Below are 21,570 nucleotides of genomic sequence, written 5' to 3' on the forward strand. Positions count from 1 at the left end.
ACGGAACTCAATGCTTCTTAAACTTAACAGAACTTTAAACGTTAAACTTTACGGAACTCAATCATCCTTATGAGCTTAACGGAACTCAATAATCTTAAAAACTTACGGAACTCAATAATCATTAAACTTTACGGAACTCAACAATCCTACACCATTACGGAACACAGTGGTCCTAAAACTTAACGGAACTGAATACCATTTAAACTTTACAGAACTTAATAATCAATCAGCTTAACGGAACTTAATAATCCTCAAGCTTAACGGATCTCAATAATCTTGAAACTGTACGGAACTCAGAAATCATCAAGCTTTACGGAACTTAAAAAAACTACCCGAAAAAAACTACCAAAAAACAACACGGAACTTATTAAACTGCAAACATTGCGGAAATTTAAAAGTTGATTAATAAAGTTGAATAATAAAATGAAATAAAAAATTGATGAACCTCAGCAAACAACATTCAACAATGAATACAGTGCTTAATATCTCAGAAGATCCCAGAAGTCAACGCTTACTGAAACCACAAAAAGTTGTAAGATTTCAAATATTAAACTTACCCGAGTTATAAATTGAAATGACCTTACAAATGAACCCGAGACTTCCGAACGAGATTTTTTTGTGAGAAATTGTTACCTTATAGTTCTACTTAATTTTCTTAATTAAAACATATGTACCACATGTACATTGTACAAACACACCCGACTGTTGGCACTGTAGGGATGTGAAAGCTTTGGGCTCATAAAATAAAAACTATCATAATTAAACTTAATTTCTCCTGAGGTTAAAACTTTTGTGTTGTAAATCCCGTGATTAAGCATTTTTCCTAAATGCTTAAAATTTTTTCTCTTGGATATCCCAATCAAACATTTATCGCTCATTGTTAAAAGTTCCCTCAGTGGATATCGAAGCATTGTAGATTAGCAATTTTACACATAAGTTTTGGCCTCTGTCATCATTTATATTTTATATTATTTTTTTAAAAATATGCGTATTTTTCATGTTAACAATGTAATTTTTCTCATCCTTTTGTTGATTTACTGTGTAATAATTAAATAATAAATTATTTGGGAAAATTCTGTATTTTCTTGTTTTTTGTTGAATCCATGTTTGTTAATTTTGTGTTAGCGAATGCATGTTAATATGTTTTTCAACCTAAGTGTGTGTAATTTTTGTGTGATTTTTTTTCGTGGATTTTTGAGTTTGACGCGGATATTTACATGTTTTTATGTTTTAGTGGGAGGAAAGGAGAAATAGATCTACCCTTGCTCTCCGACTCAGATATGGATTCAGAGGTAGAATTAACAATATTTCTCGTCAAGAGAAAAAGTAAGGGAAACAAATTCCATTTGGCAAGTTCTCAAACCTTCAGAGTCCCCTAGCCTACGGCGCCTCAAAAGTCCAAACATAATTCTGGATTAAAATCAAATTTTAAACATTTTCTGAAGTTTTTCAGTCTGTTAACTGTATTACCATCTCTTGTGGAAATCTTATTAAAGGATAAAGGTTTGCCAAGGAATTTAATGTAGGGAAATTTATATTTATATTGTTGGCCTGAAAGTTTTCTAGTAAATTTTGAAGTTTTTGGTCCGTTTTGTTCAAGTGTATTTAAAGATTCTGTTTTTGATGTTATAGTAAAGTAAAACTTATTCATTGAAAAATGTTAAGATAAAAAGGAATCATTACCTAAACATAAAAAGTGTTTTAGTTTGAAAAAAAATTAAGCTTCTTGAATATATGTACAAAACCTACCGATTGAAGACAAATACAGTTAAGTAAAGTATTTAGTGGAACAAAGTACCCATGTCCGGAGAAACAACCTCTTTTACGGAAAGAACTTTGGCATAAGATAAAAGCAAAACTTACAGAACAGAGTTGGATCCGCTTTAATATGAAACAAATCCTGAACCACTGGTAAAATAAAAAAACAAGTTTTTGGAAAATTAATGTATTTTTATTCCAAGGAGGAACTATACAGAGGATCTAGTGGGGAGAAAAGGAAGTTCTCATTTAAAGAGGTGAACATCAACCATTGCTTTAATTTTATTTTACGCATTTTCTCCCTGTATGTTTACATTATCATTACATTAAACATTTCCCCTTTTCTGCCGTTTCCCGCCGTTTCCTTTGGTTTAATTCTATTAAACTCAGTCCTTCTGCAACTCTGTACGTTTACTAAAATGATTGGGATATAGAGATCAATGTTTGATCTCGACCTTTTGTTAATCTGCAGATTAATTTTATCTTTAACCGATATCCGCAGTGTAATTTTACCCAGAAGGGGAAACTGAAATGTAGAGATTAAAATTCGATACTCAAATTAAAAGTTCCCACAGCGAATATCGCGTTCAAGGGATCGGGATTTTGAGCATCCAACACTAAAATTTCCAGCTCAGTTCTTCAAATAGATAATCGCTTCTTCAAGTAGATAATCGCTTTTTTACGATCACATTATTAAATAAGCTAAAGTAGTCTTTCTAGAGTTTGATTCGGATTTTTTTGTTAAGAAAAATAAGAAATTCAAATGTTTAGAATGGGTTTTAAGCGAAATTCATCTGGGGAGGAAAATACTTAATTTTATTGTCTAAAACATTAGGATTTAATCCGTTTAAATGAACATTTTGAAATTTAAACATAAAATAATAGTGTTAATAAAAAGTAATGCATCTTTCAAAAAACAATTTAATATTTTAAAATTTTTATCTTCAGAATTTGGAGAGAAATCTTGATGGAAAATTCAATTTCTTTCAATGGAGAAGACACAATTCAATCTGGAATTTTTCATCTAGGTTTCTACAAAGATTTCAAACAAGTCTGGATATTGGTGAAACCTGAAAAGGATTTATTCTGCTCAGTGCAAACTTGAATTTTGTTAAGAGTTTTTTTGTTCGATTCAAACTCTAGTCCGGACTATGTTTTGTGAGGTTAAGCAGATGTCTTATAAGTTTTACATTTTGTTTTGTACAGAGTTCAAACTGCGAGAATTTAAATCAAATATTAACTCACTTCCTTTTTTATTTTTCACAATATATTTCAATTTTTATTTCACTCCATTTTTTGCTAAACCTTATTTTAGTATTTTGTGTGTTCCTTTATCATATTCAATTCCACTGCACCATCTAAAATTCCAATCCCTCTTCCCATCCATTTTTTTCCTCTTTCCTTTTCATTTTTGTCTTTTGCTCCTCCTTTTTTTGACCCTCTTTTTCCACGCTTTTTTGTTGTTTTTTTTAAGAAAGAGACCGGCTATGTAACATATTTTAACTGAGAATGCAGTATTGTGAGAAAACTTTAGGATTCATTGAATACGAGAAATTTTTTCACTGTACAATTCTTAAATAAGCGTAAAGTTGTTTCAGCCAGCAGAAAAAACGTTTTTTTTACAATTCTTAAATAATATGGACAAAACATGTTCTTCGAACTAGTTGCATGTATAGGAATAGGTGGAATAAAATAATGAACTAGTATCATTGGAAATAAGTTATTACAATTCATTTAAAATCTCGCTGGTTTATACAAAGTCTTTCAGCTAGGGTTGCTTGTTGGAGGTTTTCTTTATTTTAATTGTAAAGACGACATTTGGAAGAAATCTTCGAGAGCAAAAAATTTAGTAACAGCGAAGGTAATAGTGATAATGAAATTATCAATTCTACGGTTCTACAATGGCTTTCATCGATAATTTCTTTTAAGAAATATGTTCCTAAACGGCAAGTTAGTTTTTTTACTGGTTTTTTACATGTGTTTGTCCGGTTTATTAAATAATTGTCTAAAACGTTTCTTCTGTTGGTTGAAACAATTGGTAAAATATTAGGAACGGCTTCAAGCTCTTATTAAAGAATTGTATACCGTAAAAATGTCTCGTTGGTATCAAATGAATCCTAGAGTATTTCTCTATAATACTGCACTTTCAGCTCAAACATGTTGCATAGACGGTCTCTCCCTTTAAGAAGTTAACTTCCTTCTTTTGACCCTTTTCCCTAGCCCGTAAAGTCTCAACCCCCTCCCCTTTCTCTTCCATTCCCTTCACTTTTCTCTTCCATTCCCTTCACTATTCTCTTCTATTCCCTTCACTTTTCTCTTCCATTCCCTTCACTTTTCTCTTCTATTCCCTTAACTTTTCTCTTCCTTTCCTTTCACTTTTCTCTTCCAACCCGCTTTCTTTTCTCTTCCAACCTGCACCCTTTTCTCTTCCAATCCGCTTTCTTTTCTCTTCCAACCCGCTCCCTTTTCTCTTCCAACCTGCACCCTTTTCTCTTCGAATCTCCTCCCTTTACTCTTCTTACCCACTCTCTTTTCTTTACCAACCCGCTCCATTTTCTCTTCCAACCTTCATTATTTTTTTCCAACCTCTCTTTTTCCGCCCCTATGACCTTATAATCCCCTCCCCCTTCTCATTGTCGTTCCCACTTCTATTTCTCGTTCCCTCTTCCTTTTTTTGTCTTCCACTCCCATCCTTATTGTCTTTTGTATCTTTTCTTGTTGTTCCCCCCCCCTCATCCTTTTTTTTTAACCTCCATATTCCCCTCTTCTAATTAAGTTCATTTTTTCTTTTAATCTCTCCTATTTTTGTTTTTAACTCTACTCCATTTTTATTTATTTCCCTTGTTTCATTTTTGTCTTTAATTATAATCCTTTTGTTTTTAAGCTTTCCCTGACCCCTTTCTTTTGTTCCCCTTCACTTTTTCCCTTTTATCCTCCTTGTGTGGCTCCCTTTTCTTTTCTCACCATTTCCCTAGTAATGGTGGCACCTTTTACCCCCCCCCCTGACAATATGGTTCTGCAGGATATACTGCTACGAGATAACCGTGAATGGACGAGTGTCCGGGATATGCATGTCGAGAGCGCCCAGGAGATGCAGGACAGCCAGTCCTCCTCCTACCGTCTAGAGGACAGCATGAGGATGGAGGAGATCAACGAGAACGAAAACGAGGATGCCCTGATGGAGGCTGACAAGTTGCTACATCAGTTGGATCTTCTGTCCTCCAGTTAAAATAATCTAAACCTCGAAAGAACTGAAGGCGTAATTCCAAGTAACCTTCCATTCATAGAGTTAAATGTTCGATTCACAATTGTTTAATTGTTTTAAAAGACAATATTTTTAGGGAACCGTTTTTTATCGAACATGCCAACACTCTACAAATGTAGAGTCACATGAAATTACGCCTGCAGTCTCTTTAAGCTAAATGTTTAACAATCAAAATTAAGAAATTTTACTTCCATTGTTGTTGTGTTTTTCCTGGTGTTAATGTAAACAAACATTATGAAATTTACATTTCATTGTTGGATGTGATGAAGGCCTAAAAATGTAATTATTGCATTAGTAACTGATTGTTGTCTGCATTTTCCTTAGCTCCTGTGATACCTATTTTTCATCAGCACTTTTTATACATTTGCACATTTCTATCTTGTAATCATAAAAAAATATTTTTATATTTCCTTGGGATTAAATTGATCATTGGTTTGAATAAAAAATATTTGGCCGCTTTCTTGTTTCTCTTGATTACTTTTCAGTTTGGGAATATCGTTTTTATACGAATTTAATCCATATGTGGAAATTTTAAATTTGTATCTATTGAATGTATTTTAAATTTGTTTCCTCAGATCTAAAAACTATTCTTTCTCATTTTTTCTAATTTTGAATGTAAATGATTTCCTTTTCAAAGATTATTTTTATTTCCTTATTTTGTAATTATAATTTCACTTTCTTTACAATTACATTTATCTTTGTTATTAGTAATAATCTTGTATTAAATAATGAAATTTTTCAAGTTTAGTAAATAATACTTGATTATTGTAAGTTAATTTCAGCGCATTTTTATAAATTATCAAATCGGCAGAATGTTTACCGAACATAAAAAGTTTTGTTCTCTAAATTTTTAAGCATTTTCAATTTTTCATGAACTAAATGTGAAATTTCCAAAATATTGCTTTTCATTAAGAATGTCTTCTCTGTGATACGAGATGTTTTATCCCAAAATATATTTTATTTTTTGTAAAAATAGATGTATTTAAAATATACGTTGTATATATTTATATTTTTCAATGCACGTTTCAGTTGTATTTTAACGTAATATATTAAATAAAGAATGTTTGAATTTTTACAATATTAGTTTAACGCAGAATTATCGTATAAAGTTTATAAGATATATATATCTACACTCTACAGAATCTACATTTATTTATATATTTAATTTGCTTGTCTGTTGGTTGGTTGGTTTGTCTGTTGGTATCCAATTAAGGTCAAAACGGCTGAGCCGATCGGGCCCATTAATTTGTGTAGGAGCTTATTTTAACCGGCCCAGAGAAGTGGTATGATCGGTCAAAATTTAAATAAACAAGTTGTAAAGAAAGATTTTAAATTTTTTAATTTTAACTTTTTAATTGAAAATAGCAAAAAAAATGTATTTTATAAAAAAAGGATGACAAGCTCCCTGGACACAGTTATTTAATATTTTTTTTTTAAATTGTAAAAAATCTATCTGAAGTTATCGGAGTGTAAAATATGACTATAGTATCAAAATTGAACTGACCCTCAACTCCTAACACTGATTCTTAGACCATGAAGTTTCTGACAACGTTTCCGGTGTTAGCACAATCCAGGCTTCACCTTTTTATGATACTCTAGAAATTAAACGACGCTTCGCGCCCCTCCCAAACCGTAATTTAACTCCATGCAAAGATAGCAATGCCCGATTCACAACGGTACCTAGCTTTGTATGATTAAGTCAGAGTTAGATATCAATGTTTATATTTTGGAAAACTAATTATTTTCAATTGTGGGTTCTCTACAAGAGTGATTTGCGCATTTCTACTTCAGACATATTTAGGAAAAAAACACTACAAGTACCAACTTTGACATTGGGTCCCGAAATTTAGCTTAATTGGTATCAGATTAGATTGCATAGATGCGTTGAGCCGAGAATAAAAAAGACAATTATTGATGCATTATATAAATTATAGAAGTATATTAACTACTTGACTTGAATTTTTGTAGATACTATAAGCTTGATTTTCAATGTACATATGACTGTACACTGTACAGTATGAAGAACTGAGTGTTGATTGCAATGAAATTAGGTAGACATGATCTTTCATCCTACCTTTTTTTGAGTTGGTTCTAACTAAATAAAATCTCTAAGTTAACAACAATTTCTCGATAAGAATTGAATAGAGGTTGATATTTATATCCAACGGTTCTCATGGTTCCATGGTTTCTTTGTGTTCTCTCTCTGCAGACGGAGAAGCAAGAATCAGAAATCCGCGAGAAGCTGGAGACCCAGACGCGCGGAGGGAAAGGTAGCGTAACGTAACATTTACGCTCAGTTTACGATACCTTTTAACAAGTTAACATTTTTAGACACGCAGACATTTAATTAAGTGTTTTAGTTCTTATTATTTTTTATTTTTACTCGGAAGTGAGCAAGTTAAGAAACTGTTGATCTTAAAAATTCAGTATTTTAAAGGGACTGTAAAGGAAAAATGAAAGGATGAACGATACATAAAAGACGCATCTATCTATGGATAAATTGATATAAAACTGTCTCAAATTTATTCGAACATTCATATATATGAAATTTTGTATAAAACAGATCATATTCCACAAATACGCAACCAATCAGAAAACGACGATATCTCACAGAAACCTGAGAATCTCGGGTTTGCTCCTGTTATTATTATTTAATTAAGTGACCACTAAACTGCACTCTCATTGGCGGGAGTTCTTGTGACGTAATACGGACTTGTACAAAATATTATCAATTATATCTATTTTAAATGCAAAATAAAAATTAAAGGATAATAATAATGTGGGATATAATCGTTTTCAGATTGTTTCTGTATTTGCTGAATTTGATCTGTTTAAACATATTATTTTTACAAAATTTCATATACATAGATTTTCGTATAATTTTGACACAGTTTTATATCAATTTCTCGAGACAGGAACATCAGATAGAAGTCTTATATGTATCGTTCAACGCCTGAGATTCTCAGGTTTTTCCTATACCCCCTTTCATTTTTCCTTTACAGTTCCTTGAAATAAACGTTAATGACTCATAAAATTACCAAAAACTAGTTCTTTGCATGATTATCTTGCAAAACATTTATTGTGAATCATATCGTAGTGTTACAAGAATGCTTGAGTTATTAAGTGAGTCCTACAAACACTGGACGTGAAAGAAAATTTCGACTCCAAAGCTTTCATAAATAAAAGTTGACCCCCAAAAAAACATCAGAATTAAGTGAAGACTTTGAATTCCCTTAAATCTGTTTGGTTTTTTTTCAAAAATCGTTTTCAAGAAATCCAATTAAAGTTAATATCAAAATTTTTTATGCAATTTTTTCAATTTCAAAATTGACATCTTTAATCTTTAACAGACATTAATAAAAATAGGAAAAATCTTTGAAGCATTATTACCTATTTACTGTTTCCTGTTCTTATTTATTATTCGTACTGCTCCTGTCCTTGTATCTTGTCCTATTTACGAGTCTACTGTTTCTTGTTCTTATTTATTATTCGTCCTGTCCCGTCCTTGTATCTTGTCCTATTTACAAGTCTACTGTTTCTTGTTCTTATTTATTATTCGTCCTGTCCCTGTCCTTGTATCTTGTCCTATTTACGAGTCTACTGTTACTTGTTCTCAATATCGTATTTACTGTTCCTTCTCCTTTACTAATTTACCGTCCCTTGTCATTTGTATTAGTCTTCCTTTCTCATTTATTTACTAATTTACCATCCCTTGTCCATACTACTAATATATTCATTACTTGTAGTTGGTTTAGTCTATCTCTTATATTTTTCATTCATCTACTACATCCTTGTCCATACTACTAATATATTGGTTCCTTGTAGTTGGTTTAGTTTATATCTTATATTTTTCATTCATCTACTGCACTTGTCCATACTACTAATATATTGGTTCCTTGTAGTTGGTTTAGTCTATCTCTCATATTTTTCATTCATCTACTTATTAAGTCTACAGCCTCTTTAAAGTTTAGAATAGAATGTATTTATGAAAGCTGTGTCTAGAGTAAAGTTTAATTTTTTCCATGCACCAGAACTACCCACCGCTTCGCGCCTCATTTTTTCATTAACAAAATTAGATTTCAGATTATTACGAAGTAATTTTTGTTTCATACAATAGTTGACTATTAATTGCAGTGTACCAATACATTTCTTGTATAATTGGAACGTTTCTGGTAAAATTAGAACATTTCTGGTATTGTTAGAACATTTCTGGTACAATTAGAGCATTTCTGGTATAATTAGAAAATTTCTTGTATAATTAGAACATTTCTTGTATAATTAGAACATTTCTGGTATAATCAGAACATTTCTTGAATACTTAGAACATTTCTGGTTTAATTAGAACATTTCTTAAATAATCAGAACATTTCTTGAATAATCAGAACATTTCTTGTATAATTAGAACATTTCTTGAATAATTAGAACATTTCTGGTATAATTAGAACATTTCTTGAATACTTAGAACATTTCTGGTTTAATTAGAACATTTCTTAAATAATCAGAACATTTCTTGAATAATCAGAACATTTCTTGTATAATTAGAACATTTCTTGAATAATTAGAACATTTCTGGTTTAATTAGAACATTTCTTGTATAATTAGAACATTTCTTGAATAATTAGAACATTTCTTGTATAATTAGAACATTTCTTGAATAATTAGAACATTTCTGGTTTAATTAGAACATTTCTTGTATAATTAGGACATTTCTTGAATAATCAGAACATTTCTTGTATAATTAGGACATTTCTTGAATAATCAGAACATTTCTTGTATAATTAGAACATTTCTTGAATAATCAGAACATTTCTTGTATATTTAGAATATTTCTTGAATAATCAGAACATTTCTTGTATAATTAGAACATTTCTGGTATAATTAGAACATTTCTGGTATAATTAGAACATTTCTTGAATAATCAGAACATTTCTGGTATAATTATTGTATAATAAGCACATTTCTTGTATAATTAGAACATTTCTGATTTAATTAAAACAGCTTTTTCAACAGTTTATTTTAAAAAAAACTAGCAACAAGGTGTCTCGAAAAGCATGATTAGTCAAACAGAAAAGCGTTAGTTGTAAAACTGAAAAAATGTTTTTTATTTTATTATTTTATTATTTCAGCTGTTTTCAGAAGTTGTTAAAATGTTTTTCATCACAAGAAGAAGATGACACAGTGGTTCTACCAGGAGCGCACGTATTCTTTTAAACTTTATGATTTGGGAAAGAAATATAAAGGAACTTTTTTATTGTTATTTTTAGCGATTTTTTTAAATAGAATGTGATAAGAAAAGAGATACAATTTAACACTGTTTGGAAGGATTTTTTTTCTTTTTTTTACATATAAAAATGCTTAAATACAATTTCCAGATTACAAATGAAAAATCTTATTATTACAATTAATTGTAAAGATTTGAGATAATACAAAAAAGTATTTGTTCTCACAATAATGAATTAACAAATATTCTATAAAACTTTCTGTTTTTCAATGTTAAAATGTTCTAATTGTGTAGATGCTGCGGATGTGGTTTGAAGATTAACCGCAAAACGAAACGACAAAATGAAAAATGAAAACGTAATTTTTATATATTTCTCCGCGTACTTTTAATAAACAAAGACCTATTCCGCAGGTATTTTGGTATTTTGAAATTTATTGCTCATGGTTTCTGATGGAAACACAACACTTAATTTCAACACTACCTTCAACACTTAATTTCAACACTACCTTCAACACTACCTTCAACACTACCTTCAACACTACCTTCAACACTACCTTCAACACTACATTGCTTAAGTCTTGTAACATATTTCAATATTTTTCAATATTATCAATATAGCAAACTATTTTAGAAATTGCAACTTTTACACTTTTTCTAGAAATAAGAAAACTTTCTAATCTCTAGAAACAGATTTATTACTTCGTTCTAGTATTTAATGAAGTTAAAAGTTTTAACATCTTGTTTCTTCAAAATTAACAAAGAATACTGAAGGAAGGAGGTGAGGGAGACAGTGGAGATCGCGGTCATGACCGAAGAATTGGTGGAGGTCACCACCGAGGCGCCAGCGGTCATGACCAAATTGGAGATTTTACACTAACTATGCAGGAATCAAATTAGATTTTGAAAAAAAATGAAAATCAATGACGACAAATTATAATTTGAAATCTTTATTATTTTAATTCAACGAGAAATTAATTTGACATAAAAATGGAATTTTAAATTTGTGAAGAAGGTTTTTTTTTCTTCACCTAATGTTTATTTTGTCACAAGTGTCAGGAAAAGTGCAATGATCTGTAGCAATTTTTTTCATTTTACAAGAATTTAAATATTTTGATTTGATGTAAAGAAGAAGTATTCAAGAGAAGAAAATGATTGGCCCAGGGAGCTTGGGACTAAACTGCTCATACCTAGGTATATTATACAATAGAATAGAATAGAGCTGGGGACTAAACTGCTCATACCTAGGTATATTATAGAATAGAATAGAATAGAGCTTGGGACTAAACTACTCATACCTAGGTATATTATACAATAGATTAGAATAGAGCTTGGGACTAAACTGCTCATACCTAGGTATATTATATACAAGAGCGTAATCAATATAAGGGGGGATAGAGCTTGGGACAAAACTTTTAAAGATTTTTTTAGAAAGAGAGCGAGGCGGCGTCCTGTAAAAGCAGCTGTGCAGGTCACAAATCACAATTTAATATTCAACTTTTATATAAAATCATAATTACAAACATTTCCTGTATCCTTCATTATTTGGAAGATCAACTGAATACTTGAAAACGTTTTTTAAATCCCTAGTGGTGTAAACTTTGACATTGGAAGTTTAGAATAATAAATCCAAGAAAGTTTATACTTTAGAACATGAAAGGTCTACTACATTAGGTTTTCAAGATATAGAGATTAGAAAATAAGGATTTGTGGCGATTTTAGGTTAGATTGACCGGCGCAATACCTCTTGTTAATACTTCAAGTGAAGACGACAATGACCCAGGTAAATCTTTAGAATTAGGTTAGGTTTAAAGTAATTTGTCCATTGGGGGTGGTGTGGGGTTGTATACTCCTCTCACTGTAAACTCCAGTTCATTTCAAATACCGTACAGACTTTTAAGCAGCTAGAGCAAGCTAAACAGTACACACACAGACCATATTTATAAGGCAAAACGGTACGGTATACCAAATGAACCAGCCTATTCTATGGAGATTTTAGTGTACTGCCCTTGGGTCCACATTGGGTTTAGAATTAGATCGAGAAAAAACTTTGTGAAGGATATCTCAATAGACACGGGACAGGAGAAATTTCGTATTGAGCATCCTACGGGGTTTCCAAAACGTGAACGTACCATTAAGCATCCAGACCACATTTAGGAAATCCCAGAATATTTAAAAAATCATGGTTTTCAAATAGAACAAAACTTAAAAGTCGTCACTTTATTCCCTTTTTATTGGGACACCCTTGATGAGTTTGTCGTGAAGTAGATAGGATTATTGGGACACCCTTGATGAGTTTGTCGTGAAGTAGATAGGATTATTGGGACACCCTGATGAGTTTGTCGTGAAGAAGATAGGAAAATATTAATGTCAGATTTCAATTTTAATTTGATTAAAGTTGAGAAAAATGCTCATTTCTTTGTCTCAGTGTTTATGGTTAACTGATTACCGTGAAAATTACGATTTTTTAAAATGTCTTCTTCCGCTAAATCTTTTACCAACTAAGTTTTAAAAGGTTGAATTAAAGATTAAATTAAATTAAATACTAAAAAAGTAAGTAACGTAGATTCTGATAGAATAAATTTTAGATTTGTTTGATGCTCAGCAAATATCCATAGTGCAAGTTGGAAAAGGTATAATTATTAATTGTTATGTAAATAACTAGCTGAAGGGCCCGGCGTTGCCCGTGAAAAAAAGGAAAAAAGGAAAACAGAAATAAAAAATATAGGAAAAAATCGATTTTTAGTCTATGTCACCCCCATGGGTGTCCACTAAAAATTTCAGCCCATTCTGTCCAGCCGTTTGGCCGGCCAGAGGGAATATATATGAATGTCTTGTTTTATCATATAGATAAGTTTATACAAGTAGGGCTCACTCTCGCAGATACAGAGTTATCAACAAAAGATGAGACCTACGGGACGACCTGAAACTCTAAAATATGACGATCCAAAGAATGAATTAAATCCTCTCTCTTAATATAAATAAGTTATTTTAATTAATGATTAATAATAATTAATTAATAATTAATAATTATACAAAAAAAGACCAAAGTTTACAATTGCAGGTTAATCCTTAATAGAAGGAAATACAGTATAAAATCAGTACAGTCGTCTCTGAAGTCTTATCCTATGTGTTGTAACCCTGTAACAAAAGTCTCATCCTATGTGTTGTAACCCTGTAACAAAAGTCTCATCCTATGTGTTGTAACCCTGTAACAAAAGTCTCATCCTATGTGTTGTAACCCTGTAACAAAAGTCTCATCCTATGTGTTGTAACCCTGTAACAAAAGTCTCATCCTATGTGTTGTAACCCTGTAACAAAAGTCTCATCCTATGTGTTGTAACCCTGTAACNTGTTATGAATTAGCATTGTAATACCTAATTTCAAAAGCCATAATATTATTATGTCTGCTAGAGTTTATTTAATGAAAAGGGTAAAAGACTGTAAAGATGTGTCTATAATGTCTCCGCAAGATGAACAGTGAAGACGGACAAGTTTACTCTGTCAGTATACTGTAATTTTCTTGTTTTACTAAGTACAACCGGTTGCAGTCAAAACATAAACAAACAAACTGTAAACATAGCAGACGAAACTCTTACAGATTACAGCTTTCTCAGTAGGTATCACTATGCTAAATCAAAGAATTATTTGAAAAGACGATGTCGAATTCGTCACTGAATTCCCATGTTTTTTGGGACACCCTGTATTTCTATCTCCTTTTTAGTAACATGGAAAAATAACAAAACTAAACAATATAATTAGTAAACCAGTGATGAAAATTGAAACAATTAATATATTTATTTATAGAATAAAATTTAAAAGATTGAAATAAAATCTAATCCTAAATTGTAATAAGGTGTAATACTGTCTTCAGATGAAGCAATTAGAACAAGACTCCTTAATTAAAGTTCTAATTATACATAGTTAAGTGTTTCCAATGTAATAGATTATTCACTTACGCGAAATTACGCGCAGTAACGCAAAATAATTTTCATTTCGTGTAATTTAGCAGGAATACGCGTAATTGGCGAAAGTTGAACTTCGAGAAATTACGACGTAATTTCGCGTAATATCTACAAAGTAATTTTGCGAAATTTTGTAATAATTACGCGTAATTTTCAAAACTACTATTTCAGTTTTCGCGAATAATTCTTTTAATCAGCAGATAAAAAAACGAGATCTTGTATTGATTTCGATATCAACAATTCTAAAGCTTTATTTTTATAAAAAATAGCAAAAATTTTGCATAGTAGTTCAGCCCACTGTGTTCTGGTGACCATGCACTGTACATGATACAATTAAGGGGTATGTTTGAACCAATATATGTTTATTCAGATGAATGGGTTAATCCAAGATCTTTGGTTTGGGGTTCTCAGATAAAAAGTAACAGCACTACCAGGTACCTTGAAGCCTTGAAGGGAATGTCAAAATAATTTTATATGACCCTTCAAGGAGCTTTAAACCTTTATCTCAGTAAAAATAACATCAATTAATTAAAGGGACCGTTCACTTTTTTGGGTAATTTCAGGGTAAACTAAACAGCCTATTTGAAAAGTAAGACTATTACCAATCAAGAGCGAATAGGCTGTTTAGTTTACCCTGAAATTACCCAAATAAGTGAACGGTCCCTTTAAAAATAATCAATTTTCTGATAAAAAAGAATATCTTCGTCATTCTTGAACATACAAAGGTTTAAAGGTCAGACCCTTTAGTGAGGCTGTTGACAGAGGTTTCTATAGTTTCGATTAGGCCTTCATTAATGATTCCTCCTTTCTTTTTATGAAAATTTTTCCTTTTTAGGAAGATTGTATTGTTTATTACATATTTGCTAAGTAAAAGTGGATTTTTTCAATAATTTTTGCCAAAAATCATTGAAGGCTATTTAACTACCTTTTACCTGAAATGAGAAAGTGAGAAAGACAAAAAACTTGCTAAAAAGTTAAGATACAGGGTTACCCACAAAGGATGAGACTTTAAGAGACAAATACGGTTTGTTTCCTTATATCTATTTATATATATGATTCCCTGAAATTTATTTATTTGATTGCCGACTAATTAAAGAATCTATAAAAAGACTATAGTCAAAGTAAAAGACCGTCATATTTTAAGCGTTTCAGGTCGTCTTTACAGTCTCATCCTTTATAGGTAACCCTGAAATATGATCTCCAAGTCTAGATAAAAAACCTCAATATGAATGAGACCTGAGATTAAATTTTTGGAATATTACAATCAGGTTGAATTCAGTCCGTTGTTCTTCACTTTTTAGTTAATTTAATTAAAAACGACGAATTGAAAATAAAAACTGATAAATTTGTCAAGATGTCTCTGAAGTTTCATTTATTTTAGTCAAAGGAATACAATTTTTGACACAAACTTAAATTTTCAAATCCCTATAAATATATATATGGAACTTGATAATATAAACCTTTGATATTTCAAACTTATATTTTTTAATCCAATAGAATTCAGAGTTTGAAATAGGTCATGTCTAAAAATTGGTTAGCAAAGATATAGTGAATAGAAAATAGAGTCGATTTCTTTATCAAAACATTTAAAAAAAAATTACCTTAATATGCCTTTATTTTTTTACTAATTCACCCGACTGTGCTATACCATGTTTCCAATTTACTGAATTGAATTTAATCTCTGTGTTTTCGTTTAAAATCCCCTTTTTGTTCTCTTGGATTACTATTTTCTCTTTAATCATCTAATGTTTATCTTTCTAGGAACAAAATCCCTTCAACCTTCTTTCCATCTGACCCTCAGATCTCACAGGTATTAATTAATCAAGGAAAATTAAACCTTAAAAAGAATGCTCAAGATTTTCGGGATTCAAAATGTTTTAAGATTGATAAATGATTCTATACTCTATACTCTATACTCGTTTTTTCAAAAAGTTCGTTTTTTAAAACTGGTCGTTTTTAAAACGATCGTTTTTCAAAACGATCGTTTTTATACAAATCGTCGTTTCGTTAACGTTGGTTAACGACGACCCTTCGTTAACGATCTTTAACGACGAACCTTTGTTTACGATCTTTAACAACGACCCTTCGTTAACGATCGTGAAAGACGATAAATCGTTAACGATCGTTAACAAAGAGAAGAAACCGACCTGAAGGGCATCTGTACTTATCATTGAGTAATTTTTAAGAAAATATCAAGAAGTTTTAGCTCCCCCACAACTTTTTAACTTCATGTAAGACGATATTCAATAAAATTGCATGTATTTTTTTCAAAAACGATCGTTTTTTCAAAAACGACCGTTTTTATAAATTTCCTCGTTTCGTTAACGATCGTTAACATGATTGTCAATAAATTAGTTTTTTTTTTCAAATCGTTTTCAAAAAACCGATAGTTTTCTAAAACTATCTTTGTTCGTTTTCTAAAAGTTCAAAACGAGTGGGTTGTTTTTAAAAACGATCCTTTTTTCCAAAAACGAAACGACGTTTTTGAAAACGATTGAAAAACGAAATAAAAAAGGATCGTTTAACCCTCCTTTTTTAAAAACGATTAATAAGACTAACAACCCTATATACTCTATACACTATACTCTATTGCAAGTACATATAGCCATGTTTTTTTAAAAACAGACTGTAAGAAGTTTTATATAGATTTTTTCCTAATCAGCACTGGGAACTCTTGTATTGTGGATATCAAGATCAGTGCTTGATCTCGATAATTTGTTAATGTGCAGATAAATTTAACCATTATTTGATATCCTGCATGGTAATCGTAATTCTTCTGTTATCAGGGATTACAGAAATGAAGAGATTAAGCATTGATCCTCAAATTAAAAAAAAAACCCACTGTGGATATCGAGATTAAGCGATCGGGATTAAGAGTATCTAGCTCTATAGTTCCAAGACTGTTTCAGAATCAATCAATAGTTTTTTATTAATGTTTACTTTTATTCTAATTATGTTTTCAGAATTTGCCGTTTGTATTTTCTGAAGAGATAACTTCAAGTTTAACAATTCCATCAAGTACAAAAACCAAGACTGTTATTTCGATTGGAGATGATGCAGTTGTTACATCTTCTCCGGTGTTTATTTCTCCGTTAACAACTACAGCTGTGATATCTGAACCTTTAAACAATCCATCAATTTCTCCGTGTGCGATGCAACCAACTTTCCATGCATCTTCAATAACGACAGCTTCCAATACCTCTCCTTGCGGAACTCCAGTCTTAAAAACTTCAAGAAATCATTTGATAAAAACTTCTGACTCAAATGGTTTTAATCAAGTTAACGAAGTATCAAAGATTCCAAGATTAACACATCCCTCCTTTAAGGTTGGGGACAATAAAAATGAAGAAAAGAATAAAATCCTTCAAAACGAAAATGAATTAGTCGAGACTGAAAAAGATATTAGAAAAAACGAAAGATATAGAATGAAGGAAGGACGCTATACAAAAGACAATAAAGAAGAAGAAAAATTAGAAGATATTAATGACAAAATCAGTTTAAAAACAAGATCTACATCTCATCCAGAATCCGGATTTTTCCGTAGAAGGTAAAAAATATACTGGTATAAAGAAGCCTAGCATTCTAACTTATAGTAATTAGTAATAACCGAAGCTTTTCAACATTATAAATATTTTGATAGAATTTGAGAACAGAATGTTAGAGATATCGCACAAGGAATTGAGTCTTTGTCACAAACTCTGTTTTTCTAATCCCTATATCTTTGCAACACATTGTCGAAAACCTTTGACATTTCAAACTATGAATTCTATTAAATCAAATAATCTAAGTTTGAAATTTCAAAGGGTTACACCATCAAAGGCCGAATTTAAAGAATTTGAGCAGAGGCTTAAGTTTGAGACGGAGCTCAAATATGGTTGGTTCCAAATAAAATTCTATTAAATTCTAAATTGAACCCGGTTTTTGGCGGATTTGAAACGCGGCTCAAATTCATAAAATTCAGACTCAGGTTGGAAAGATATTAAGGATTAGAAAATTTTAGTTTGTGGCATAAATTCAATTTTTTTCCAGCTCAGTGTTTAAAATTACAATGTTATTTTTACAAAAGAAACATGTCATTATATTTTAGCAAAAAAAAACTCATTCTGAAATGCTTTAGGCTATTCTATATTTCAGTCAATTTTAATACTTAATTAATAAGGTTTAATCTTATTTGTTTAAGTTTTACATCTTTATTCATCATTTTTCTTTCAGACAATTTGGACGGTTTGTAAGATCAAGAAATAAAGTTCAAATTCCTAGATCTATGGTCAGAAAACTTAGTCCAGAAGCTGAACAACACGTTGAGGTTGTTCAGGATGATGTTGATCATGAAGATGATAACCCTGAAGATGAAAAGAGTGATGAAGATAAAGGCAATGTTAAAGATGAAACTGATAGAGGAAAAGAGAATAAATATACAAAATATGTAAAAGAAGATAAAGACAATGATAAACCCAAAAATAAAATTGATAAAGATATAAAACATGTAAATAAAGATGACAGTATAGACATCAATGATCAACAAGAGGTTGATAAAGAACGTAGCAATGATATAGATGATGACAAAGTTGATCTGAATGATGGCAAAGAAGGTAGGGATACTGTCAAAGAAGTTACGGATGACAGAGAAGAAACGATTTTAGTCAAACAAAATACACATGATGATAAAGAAAATATTAATAATGACAAAGAAGATATGAAAGATGACACAGAAGGCAGAGATTCTGTCAAAGAAGTTACGAATGATAGAGAAAATACAATTTTAGTCAAACAAAATATAGATGATAAAAAAGAAGATATGGATGATGGTAAAGAAGATATGGAAGAACACAAAGAAAATATTGATTTTGTCAAACAAAATACAGATTCTGAAAAAGAAGATATGGATGATGACAAAGCAAATACAGATAATGACAAAGGAGATACCGTGGATGATAAAGAAGTCAAAGAAAATGAATCTGAAGACAGAAATGAGGATGGGACTGATCCTGAACATAGTTTAGAGGGAAGAATAGTAGAGGGAAGGGAGGATTCAGTTTCAAGGTTAGATTTTTGATATTTAGTTATTTCGATCAAAACTGAATATTTTTTCTTTCAGATCAGAGTATATCACACCGGTTGATCAATTTCCACATAACCTGAGTTCCCTGAGGAAACCTTTAGATTTTAAAGTATGCTTTACGTTTCTAGAAATATCAAAAAATGATACAAGGAATTTAAAAAATCAAAATTTAAAAGAATAAGTTGTATGACAATATTCATGAATAGAAATTTAAATTGAATTTTATAAGGCTAAGATTAGATACATTAATATGATTTACTATCTATCTGTAACAACTAAACTTTTAATTTTAGCTGAGTTATGAGACAGAATGGAGAAAAGGAATAGATGGAGGTAACAGAATAGAGTGGAGAGGAGGAATGGAGAAGAACCAAAGAAATGAAGAAATTAGCATGTTTGAACTAGAGAAGGAGAAGATAAGATGGAAGGAAGACAATCTAAATTTGGCGCGTGAAAAGGAAATATTTGAGAAGAAGAAGAGAAGATGGGAGGAGGATAGGAGAAGATGGGATGAGGAGAGGAGAAGATGGGATGAGGAAAGAAGAAGGGGGGAGAAGGAAAAGGAGGATATCTACCTGGATCTACGAAGATTAAGAAGAGAAAAGGAGATATATGTCTTGGAAACGGATCTACGGTGGGTGAAGTAAAAATGATAATTTTCTGATTTTTAAAATTATGATAATCATGAATTATGATTTTCAAAATCTTGATATTATGCTCATAATGTTTATCTTGTCCATGATGTTCATGAAATTAATTATATCAATGATGCCCACGATGTCCTCGATGTTCATGATGTTCATGATGTTCATGACTGCTATGATTTCCATGATGTTCATGATGTTCATGATGTTCATGATTGCTTGCTATCCATGATGTTCATGATATTCATGATGTTCATGATGTTTATGTTGTGCATGATGTTCAAGGTGTTCATGATATCCATGATGTTCATGGTGTTCATGATGTTCATCATGTTAATGTTGTGCATGATATTCATGATGTTCATGATATCCATGATGTTCATGATGTTCATGATGTACATGATGTTCATGATATTCAGTTGTTCGTGATGTTCATGGTATTCATGATGGTCATGATGTTCATGATGACCTCATGTCCATTATGTCAATGATGTTCATTATGTTGATTACTAGGTTTGAAGAGCTCCAGGTTGAGATTGACCGGCTCCGAACCATGAATATTGACCTCATCAAGAAGGTTCGGAATATGAACGAGGAGAAAAGAAATTCTCCGCTAAAAACCAAGAATCATATCTCAGTAAGTAGTTATTTATTTTGTGCGTGTAAAATAAATTTTACCTCACTTTCAAAAATGTTAGAATTCTGAAGGTATATATATATACTAGCCTTAGAGGGCGCTTCGCGCCCATCTCCTAAATTAATTGTGAACATGTTCTCTTTGTGTACATCGTAAAACAAAACAAAAATAATTCACGGATTTTCACAAAAAATTTCGATACTATTCTTATACAAGGTACACATGTACTATTCTTATACAGGGTACACAAAATTCATGAGACTTTAAGGGGACTTTAAGCGCAATTTCAATCGACTGTCCTGTATTATCCGTTTAGTCTGTCTGTGTACTGTACAGTGTACAGTGTACAGTTTACAGTGTACAGTGTACAGCTTTCTTGAGTTTATAGAGTATTGGAACAGTGGGACACCCATCATTTGATTAAATATACGATAATGTGATGATCTGAACTATTTCAGAGTTATGATCCCGAGTACATGAGAAAGATCCATCAGCTGATGATGAGATTGGAAGATCAAGACAATCAAATCATTGATCTCAAGGAAATTAACAACTCTTACAATAAGTCCTTCCATAGCTTTGAAAAGCTACAATAATTCCCACCAAAACTTAAATATGTTACAATAATTCCCACTACAACTTTGATATGCCACAATAATTCCCACCACAACTTTGATATGCTACAATAATTCCCACCACAACTTTGATATGCTACAATAATTCCCACCAAAAATTAAATGTTTCACAATAATTACCACCACAACTTTGATGCGCTACAATAATTCCCACCACAACTTTAATATGCTACAATAATTCCCACCACAACTTTGATATGCTACAATAATTCCTACCATAACTTTAATATGCTACAATAATTCCTATCAAAACTTTAAAATGTTACAGTAAGTTCTACCAAAACTTTGATATGTTACAAAAAGTCCTACAAAAAATTTGATATTTTATTATCATAAAGTTTTACCAAAATTTTAATATGTTACAGTAAGATCTAACAAAATTTTAA

General features: G+C 31.1%; 2 protein-coding genes across 2 annotated transcripts in view; both read left to right on the forward strand.

Moving 5' to 3' along the window:
• Nucleotides 1-5,483, forward strand: part of LOC111707347 (solute carrier family 35 member C2) — a 16,786-nt gene extending 11,303 nt beyond the window's left edge. The window contains exons 12-14 of the mRNA XM_023480440.1: nt 1,235-1,292; nt 1,962-2,015; nt 4,781-5,483. Coding sequence (XP_023336208.1) covers nt 1,235-1,292; nt 1,962-2,015; nt 4,781-4,987 — 319 coding nt within the window. The 3' untranslated portion in view covers nt 4,988-5,483. The remainder of the gene's footprint in view (nt 1-1,234; nt 1,293-1,961; nt 2,016-4,780) is intronic.
• A 4,664-nt stretch (nt 5,484-10,147) lies between these two features.
• Nucleotides 10,148-21,015, forward strand: LOC111707338 (uncharacterized protein PFB0765w). The gene is made up of 14 exons (XM_023480425.1): nt 10,148-10,214; nt 11,016-11,129; nt 11,371-11,435; nt 11,673-11,712; nt 11,964-12,024; nt 12,830-12,874; nt 14,577-14,640; nt 15,968-16,016; nt 17,170-17,753; nt 18,419-19,249; nt 19,305-19,377; nt 19,562-19,902; nt 20,426-20,553; nt 21,008-21,015. The coding sequence occupies exons 1-14, from the start codon at nt 10,194-10,196 to the stop codon at nt 21,013-21,015; spliced, it is 2,424 nt and encodes an 807-aa protein (XP_023336193.1). The 5' UTR covers nt 10,148-10,193.
• The last annotated feature ends 555 nt before the right edge of the window (nt 21,016-21,570 follow it).

This window comes from Eurytemora carolleeae, unplaced genomic scaffold, assembly GCF_000591075.1.
Source record: "Eurytemora carolleeae unplaced genomic scaffold, Eaff_2.0 scaffold742, whole genome shotgun sequence".
Classification (NCBI taxonomy): Eukaryota; Metazoa; Arthropoda; class Copepoda; order Calanoida; family Temoridae; genus Eurytemora; species Eurytemora carolleeae.

Bases quoted from the DNA above. Each gene is read 5' to 3' on its own strand.
- LOC111707338 (XM_023480425.1), top strand. From the start codon at position 10,194: ATGACACAGTGGTTCTACCAG. The intron at 11,130-11,370 runs GAATCAAATTAG...TTTGATGTAAAG, and splicing joins ATTTTACACTAACTATGCAG to AAGAAGTATTCAAGAGAAGA. The intron at 17,754-18,418 runs GTAAAAAATATA...TTTTTCTTTCAG, and splicing joins TCCGGATTTTTCCGTAGAAG to ACAATTTGGACGGTTTGTAA.